Consider the following 9350-nt stretch of genomic DNA (forward strand, 5'->3'; position numbering starts at 1 on the left):
GTTTTTTCCTTGCAGTCCAATCTGTCCAGTCTACTTTGACATATCAACTAAGATATGTGCCTGCTGGTGCACAATAGGGGCCAAGGCATACATACATATATAAGTGGCAGAGTGCTATCTGTGCTTTCACCATAGGGGTCAGTCTAGAAGAAGTGATGGGATAATTTGCACAAATTATACATTAGCTCAGGGTTTAAGTTAAAGGAACAGTAAGATCAAAAAATAAAAATGTATCAAAGTAATTTCAATAAAGTTGCTGTGTAACTATGTGGGTAGCTGTTTCAATTGAAATAGGGCTGAATAGGGTTTAATTACTTTAATTAAACCCTTTTTTGTGTGTTATTGTTACTCTTAACACAGTTCTTGATATTACAGACAAAGAGTAGAGTAGTAAGAAACACAAGTACTTTTATTGATAGAGCTTGGGTTAGACCATACTACAATAAAGTTTAGATTTGCACATAATTGTAGATCAAAAATGTTTTGGGTTTTTTTTGTTTTACAGAAAAAAAGGAGAGTGATGCATGCAAATGCAATACAATATTGTTGGCTGTGAAACAGAGAGCTTCTGTCTGACCATGAATAATCACAAAAGTAATCCCAATTAAATATGGGACTGTATGGAGTACACTTTACTGAGTGACAGTTCGCAGTATTCCTTTCATGACTTTGTAGCTTGGAAGCTGCTGATTTTCCTTGGGAGAGTAACAGGGCCCACGTTCTGAGGCATAAGAAAAAGGAAACCTAAGAACCCACAGTCCATCAGAAGGAAGGGTGATTTCCTGTTTTTCAGGGACAAAGACAGGGCATGGAGGAGGTCCCGGCTGCACCTAAAACATAAATTCAATATTGTCATTGGTAAGTTAATATGTAACAATGCCCAAGCATATTTCAGAGTCAATAAAAAAAATAGATGGCAAGGGCACTATTAGACATAGTGACTGAAAATACCTTTTAATCCAGAGGAATGATGATCTCCACATGTACAACATTTTAGTTAGTTAATGATCAGGCTTACTTTCAGGAGAATGTGAAAAAGGGCATTTTTCCTGCATTTAAGCCCCACTGCGAAATGTTAAATGTTTTATATGCAGTGCTAAGTGTAAAATTGCCCTAGAAGAGAACGGTCACTACAATAAAAAAAATCAATCTATATAAATGATTATATTTATAATATTGTATATTTTTAACAGTAAAAAGTAAAAAAAAAAACAGCTGATGGTGTCACTAAGAAAATGCTGTCAACACTTCTAAAATAGAATTCGTACCTTGCATTTTGGCAATTACCTATACCACTGCACTATTCTTTACTGCCATATGGGGTACCTGGCTTGACTTACAAATTATCTGACTGTATAACATGCATTATCTTTGTATTTGCTATGTGGTGCCTCAAGGTCTTCTTCATCCTTTTCTTTCTCTGTCTTTTGTCATTGTTTGTAATGAAAATATGCAAAATATGCAATGGGCTCATTTTGCCCATTAGTGCTCTTCCACTAGTGCCCCCTAGGTCACTGATTCAACAACTCAGTAAGTCTCTGTAATAATTAAATAAAGCTTACCTGAGGAGCCAATATAATTTGTACAGGAGCATCTGGGACGACAACAAACAGTCTCATAAGCTGAGCATAATGAGGTTTAAGCCCTCTGCCCTGTGATGGTGATAGCATATACAATGGCATGTCAGTGTTGAGTGCTTTGATTGCAGATTCTTTGGGTCCATTACCGATTGCCTTCATTATTTTGTCCGGTCCTGAGCACATAAATCTCCGTCCCCTAGAATCCTCATACTCAAAACCTACAAATGCCCTTGCAATGTCATCTCTTCTACGTCCCCGCCCCATTACTACAGAATTTCTTTTTCCAGGGATGGACTTGTTGGGAGCTGGCCAAGAGTTTGTGTCAAGGTCACTTTCATCTTCTGGCTTAGTGCGAATAACAATGTCCCAAGGCATCAAGTAACTTGTTCCTGGAATAAAGCCAAGATGGTCTAATCCAGTGTGGAAATTGTAGGATTTAGCAGGACCAAGTTTTACCAAAGCCCAACTAGAGAATTTAGGTAAAAGTCCTTTTGGTGAATTTAAATGTACCATGCCAGGCAGATATTCTACAGTTGAGGCTTGACGATCTACTAAACTTGGCCTTTTTTCAACCTTCTCATCTGTCCCATGGCCCGAAGCTTCTGTATTGTCCCCTCCTGCCTTTGGGCCCTCTGGGAATGTGCCCAAACTGTCAGTGGATTGGCCCAGGCTTAGAGCTAAACTTAGGCTAGTACTTTCTCCCTGAGTTTGTGGCTCCTTATCCTTCATCTTTTCTCCTTCAACTTCACCATCATGTGCAGCAGGTGAAGCCTCATTTTTTGCAGGAGCTGGGTCAGGTGTGCTGGGCTGGAATATGGGGAAGGTGATGTGATCCAACTTTCCACAACATTTTTCTTCCAGTATCTGTTGAATGCATAAACACTCTGTTTAAAGTTTAAAGTGTGGAATAACCACAGTACATTTATACATTTGTAGATTAAATGAAAAACAGTATCATGATTTCTGAGTGACATATAATTAGACGCAGAGATACAGCACATGAATTTGTCCACTTGCATATTCAAATTTTATCAAATTTAAAAATAGTTTTAAAAAATGTTCAATTTTATTCTCCAGTGCTTTAAAGTTACATGACTTTGAGACTAACAGTGCTGACTGACCCCATCCCCCATGGGCACAGTGACAGGAATCAGCTAGTCATTACACAGACAGCAGATTTTGGACCCCAAACCCCCCCTACTCAAATGGGCCAAAATCCACCAAATTTGCACACTGAATTCATGTAAAAAAAAATTTAAATTAAAAAACTCAGCATTTATTGTCAAAGAAAGCCGGGCAATAGGCAAAACACTCCTCAGGCAAGGTGCTCTTTGCAAATTTAAAAAAATATCTCTTACTGAGGACAACGAATAATGAAACAGAATACTGATGTGACTTAGTAGTGTAAGATAATTAGTATGTAATGCTGTTTTTGAATATTGGATACATTTATGATTCATTTGGTGCACAAAACAATGTTTCATGTGAGATACTGCCTACCATGGATTTCTTACTATTGAGTGCTATTCTGATATCTACTGGGAGCTGCTATCTTGCTACCTTCCCACTGTTCTGCTGATTGGCTGCTGGGAGGGGGGTGATATCACTCCAACTTGCAGCTCAGCAGTAAAGTGTGACTGAAGTTTATAAGAGCACAAGTCACATGGCTGTGGCACCCTGGGAAATGAATGGCTATATGTCTGCATGACCGTGAATATAATGTATTTCAGATCAATACTATAATATTGCAAAACAGTTATTTCGAAATGTAATGTGCTAAGAAAAAAAACCCACAATATATAACATATTGTAAAAAAACATATCATAAACCAAGCACACATCAAGCAAATGCATGTTGCTGGGCCGCATTTATATTAACTCCATCATTACAATCCTGAAAAGTGTCCCTTATTTGCATAGATTATACATACTAATTTTTCCTAAATATAAAGGATTTAAATCACAAATTATACAGTACCTGATAAAAATCATAGTTTGCACTTTTTATGTCAAATGGATCTTCTCGTGGTGCCTGTTTTTTTCCACAATTACAGCTGCCTGTGGAACGCGCCCGACTGTTGTGGAAGAGGATTGGTGGATTTCTCTCTGGTTCAATTTTTTCCCCTAAAATTGAGAAAAAGTATTTTTATTTAATATTGGTTCTTTTTTTAAAAATCTGAAATATGAAGAAACATACAACTATATTATATAACAGCACAGAAGCATAGCAAACTGCTAGATGCTCTCTAATAGAAAATCTAGTCTAATCTAGTCACTATTGTTATATAGTAAAAAGTATATTATGCATAGGAAAAATGACTTCATCTATATCCAAATCTTTATCTTCAGTGTATTTAATTCTGGTAAACTCCTAAAATTTGTAGAATTATATATTTATGTATCACACCTGAGCTCTTAAAAAAAAAAAAAAAAAATAAGCAGTTTAAAGCAATTTTAAAATTTCCTTATGTAAAAATCACACAGATAAATCCATAATAACTGATGCATATTCAGTGCCTATAGCACTTAGGAGACATGCTTCTGAACAAAATATAGTGGCAGGGAATCAAAAGTCATAAAACAAAGTATATGTATCAAAGAACAGAAATTAAAAATTCCTTAAAATGTCACACGTGGGGCTAAAACTAAACTGCTAAGGCCACAACTATGATGCTACCACTGCATGCAAGCACAAATAACATTCAGCCTAATTGTTCCTACCAAATGTATGGCTTAATCAGTCAACGTCTGGTAGTTTAGCAGAAGAATTAAATAACCTGTTTTTTGAGTCCATAGTTATTATTTTAATTGCTGCCAGCTTGGTATTACACTTTTAAATGGGAAAGCAAAGCTTAATACTGGGAAATTTCATTTGAATGAATAATTGTCAACAAACACTTGCATTAAAACAAATATGTAACACAACAGTACTTGCCTTATGTGCAGAGCAAATTAAGGTGCCCATTAAGTCACAGGCATAAGCAGAAAGTTTGGCTTCTCATAAACAGCAGCTGATAATTTTCCCTTCTTGCTCAATATGGCTTTGCTTCTCTCAAGCAAGTACACATATGGAACTAGCTAGACTTTAGTTTACATTTAGTAGCAAAAATTGTTTTATGTCATAAAAGGTCAAAGCTATGAATTTTGCCAATAAAATAAAAACTGAAACAGGGTGAGGGATATACATATAACACTTAGGCTATTGCATATACATTTTAAATAAAGCACACTATGACAGCTGACTTTACCAGATTTAGGCAGCAAATGAAATTTGTGTACACAGTGTTGATCTGTCAAGCTCCTTTCTTCACAAAGCTGATGCCCACTGCTCCAGAACTTATAACAATCTTCATTAAGAACCATGGCATATTTATGAAAAGCAGGTCCCCGGGCATGCTGGCTATATACTCGTAGGGCCTGGGCAAGCTGGTTTTTATGGACAGTTGTGGTGTAATTATGGGGCAAATTAGACTGATAAGCGCTATGTGCCATAGGTAGAGCTTTTTGGCATCTGTTTTCTGAGAACTTGGTGTCCGCATCCAGATAACCTTCTAAGACCTTCATGTTAGCAAGAAGCTTTGGGGGGAATCCACCAGGAAAAGCAGGGGGGTCATCATCTTTATTTTCAATGATAATTTCATACAGTTTTAAAGCCACACTAACCCACTTTTGGTATGTTGGGAGCTCAAAGTGAGATGGCTGTGGATTTCTTCCTACACTGTCATCAAATCCCTTTTTTGTGAGAACCAGCTCCACATGCTGGAACAGGAACTCTCTTAGGGTGCAGTCAACCAACTGACCAGATAGACTTGTGTTATTTTCAACCGTGAAAGACAGTTGGCGCGTGTGTCTCATCATTTGATAACGTCTAGGACCAGATATAGGTACCAAAGACTCTGTGTCTTTCAAAGTGCAATTGTGCCTCAAACCCTCCAGTAGCATGTTTACAGGATCTTCATCTTCATCGGCCACAATATACACAAAGGCCTGATTAGCAGGCACAGTGAATAGACAATTGATTGATTGGTTAGTCAGGACTCTGCTTTTTCTAAAGATGCGGTAGATCTGGTCTTCCAAAGCGTGCTGCAGTCTTCTCTTTGGAGAGTGCTTCTTGGGTTTCTCGTTGGTTTGTGGGCCTTGACTCTTTGGCTCTACTTTAAGAGCTCCGTTGAGCTGAAAGATAAAGAGCAGCCTGGGAGGACAAGGTCTGGCATTGAGTTTCCAGTCCAGACCCACAGCACAATCCTTTAAGCTTGGCTTCAGTGATGGCAACATCTTTTGCCTGAGACTATCCAAAGCCCTGAACAGTTTCTCATAGGTGATATCAAAGCAGCAGGTAGGGTGCACCAGAACCAGGATATGGCACACTGAGAATAGATAGAGCAGGTGCATGCAGTACAACTTCTCCTCATCCTTCCACCACTCGTGAGCCTCTGCATGGGACACTCCGCGGCTCAGCTCCTCACAAGCCTTCAGCAGCGAGCCCGTATCACTCAGCCCTGCCAGAAGGACGTACAGCACCCGGGACTCCTGCTCGTAATAGGTCTGGAAGAGACTACGCTCGGAGGGCCTCTCAGGGGCGCGGTGAAACAGCGGGAAAATGTGCCGGTCGCACAGAGAGTTTATGAGAGAGCATTTGTGCCAGCTGCCCTGGGCCAGCGCCGTCTTACCGAAAAGTCCCACAACGCAAACCTCCTCATCCTTCCAGGTTGGCTCCGTGTCCGCCCCTAGAAGGTCCCGTAACACTGTGGGACCCCCACACACCACCATCTTTTTGTATTGCTTGGGTAAACCTTAGTACTGTTTGGGGGACCAAATTCTCCACTGCACATTGATGGTGCAAAGTCGAAACCGTCCGTTCGGAAACAACTCCCGAGCGGAACGTTTTCGCTGAGCGTACTAGGTACCTGTCCGTAGCGCCCTCTAGTGACACATAAATAAGTGGCTGTTCGGGAAAGCTTCCTCTTGACAGATTCTGGACTGGATCTGCAGGTCACAAACGTGTAGAGTAGGCACAGAGGTATCTAAAGGACTAATGACCAACTCACAAGATTGTGGTGTATTTAGAGCTTGGAGTTTCTGCATACTCCAAGTTCTAGCTGTTATTCCTGTAGGTAGGCATATAGGATAAATGTTCTCCTTTTAACCCAGTGGTTCTCAACCTTCCTAATGCCGCGACCCTTTAATACAGTTCCTCATGTTGTGGTGACCCCCAACCATAAAATTATTCCTAAAACCATCAGAAATACTGTATGTGTTTTCCAATGGTCTTTGGCAACCCCTGTGATAGGGTCATTCAACCCCCAAAGGGGTCCCGACCCACAGGTTGAGAACCGCTGTTTTAACCCAAAGAGTTTTATTAATTTCTGCTGTTTATGTTAATATCATAGTTTTCCAGGCCAGCTAGTTACCCCACATAAACCCCTAATTGGGTCTTTAGTTTTCTTTCTGTATGTAACATGGCTTGCTATATGTATGTATGTATGAATGTATGTATGTATGTATTGCTATGTGTTCAATTAACATAAAGAAAAATCTTCAGCACACCACTTAAACGTTCTCAAAAGGTGCTTGACCTGAAGAAGGGGTCACCCCCGAAAGCTTGTGCTGTTTGTTCATTTCTGCAAATAAATTATTTAAAGGCATTGCCGACACACTGGTGTGCTTCTTCCCCTTTGCAAAGATACATGTATTGCTATATGTAACATGGATTCCTATACATTTCAGAACACCAACTTCATAGTTATTCCCTTCGTTTCACAATTAAATGTTAGACAGGCATGTGTCTGAAAACTTTATTTATTGCTGACACATCAGTTACAAGCAAAATTTTCCATATGGTACTTGGGGGTTTTGTTTAGGAAAACCAGCAGTCTCTTGCTAAATCTGACCATACATATACCAATACATTTGTTTGAGACCCCATGATTACAACCCATATGCATGTACTATAGATGCCAGGCAATAATTTGATTGGGCCTGTTTTAAAATCTTATCTAGTGATGCAACATATCTGCAAATGTATGCTTGTATCAGAAGCTGAGAAATAAGAGCCACAGCTTCTCTCTCCTTTCCATTATTCCCACTATTATTTCTATTTAATCCCATGATGTTATAGTCATTACAGGGTGAATGTACAAAACTCAGTCTTAGGACAAATCATTATCTTTCATTCTAAAAATGAATGAACCTCACAGGAGCTTATAATAAGGATGTATACAGTATTTTAAATTATCATATGTCACAAATGCAAAGCTATGCAAAAATAACATGAATTTTAGTTATACACTAATTGGCAAATGTATATGTGAACTGTGAAGGACAAATTGAAGAAACCCAGTTTTATCAGTTTTCCTATTAATCAAAACTTTCCTGAGCACTACCACCTCTGCAGTAAGGAATGCACAAAAAGGGGATAGTACAAATGCTTAATTCCCAATGCAAAGCACACAATGAAAAAAAATGACCCCATTTATTTCCTCACTTGTATATGTAATAGTTAAATTCAAAATTGTTTTTTTTTTTCTTTTCCTTTAATATGGTTCAGTGATGCTAGGGAATGCACAGAAGAGTTGAACTTGATGGTCAGTTGTCTTTTTTTTTTTTGGTGATCAGACACAGCAATGCTTAGGTGTTAAGTTTTAATACAGCCAGAGTTGCCACCAAGCCATTGAAACACCTGAAGGCTGGGGTTAGTATTACAAATTTACTGACAACATACAACCCATTTCCAAAAATGTTGCAACAGTGTGTATAATATAAGAGAATAGAATGATTTACCAATTATTTAAAAACTAGACAAGATATTAGATGTTAAAAGATTTTTTTTTTTTTTAAATAAATGCTTGTTTTAAATTTGATGGCAACATAATGTTTAAAAAAAGGTGGGACAGGAGCATGTTAACTGTAAATGTTGGCACTATAAAAATAAATAATAATGGTATAGAAATACATCATTCAAGGAAGGGTCAGTACCTGCCCTGCCACGTATCAGGAAGTAAATTTATGCCAAAAACTGCCCCTCATTACCATGTCTCACTTTTTATTTGCCACACCTGTTAAAGTGGCACCTGTTCAGGGAGATCTGATTAGAATCTTTCATCATGGTAGAAGTGGTACTAAAGTTGGATGCTTTAGCTACTGACTAGCTGCTCCAGTGTTGTGTAAGTTCATTTTTTATTTCCCTGATATCTGGTCTTGAAAACAATGGTTAACATAATATATAAGACAGTATTTTGTTCTCTTTAAAAAGACATGTGAACCAAGAAAATAATTTTTGCCTAATAAGGAATAAAATATTAACATTAATGAAATTTTAGCGTCACAGAGCAATAGTTGTTTGTCTGCCATGTTTAGTAACCCTCATTTGAAAGCTGGAAAAGATGTAGAAGATGAAGGCAAATCATGCAAATACTAAAATAAATAAATAATGAAAACCAAAGTTGCTAGAAATAGGTAATTCTGTAACCAAAAGTTAACTTAAAGAGGAATACCCCCTTTAAACACAATATTGGACTATTCATCCCTAAACACACACTTTGCTTTGATTTGCATTTCGACAGCAGTCAAGTAGCAACTAACTGCTTAAAATGATTGCTGTTGGTAACCTGCCCACTTGTCTTAACTCTGTAGTCGATTGTCTTGCCAATGCTAGTGGGCTACTAGATGCTGTGGAGGCCTCACCAAATGTTGTACCTCAAAAAGATTTTGAAACCAAAAAGTCTAAAAACCTCCCCTTGAAGCATTTGACCAATAAATTATAAATGAAAG

At 38.2% G+C, this 9350-nt stretch overlaps 1 protein-coding gene across 1 annotated transcript; it reads right to left on the reverse strand.

Moving 5' to 3' along the window:
* Window positions 1-391: 391 nt before the first annotated feature.
* Window positions 392-6420, reverse strand: smg8 (SMG8 nonsense mediated mRNA decay factor). Its single transcript, NM_001078823.1, is given in 4 exon segments — window positions 392-830; window positions 1563-2444; window positions 3559-3704; window positions 4829-6420. Coding segments are annotated over 4 exon segments (2748 nt in total). The 5' UTR covers window positions 6351-6420; the 3' UTR covers window positions 392-632.
* Between the last annotated feature and the right edge of the window lie 2930 nt (window positions 6421-9350).

Source organism: Xenopus tropicalis, chromosome 2 (genome assembly GCF_000004195.4).
Source record: "Xenopus tropicalis strain Nigerian chromosome 2, UCB_Xtro_10.0, whole genome shotgun sequence".
NCBI classification, from domain to species: Eukaryota; Metazoa; Chordata; class Amphibia; order Anura; family Pipidae; genus Xenopus; species Xenopus tropicalis.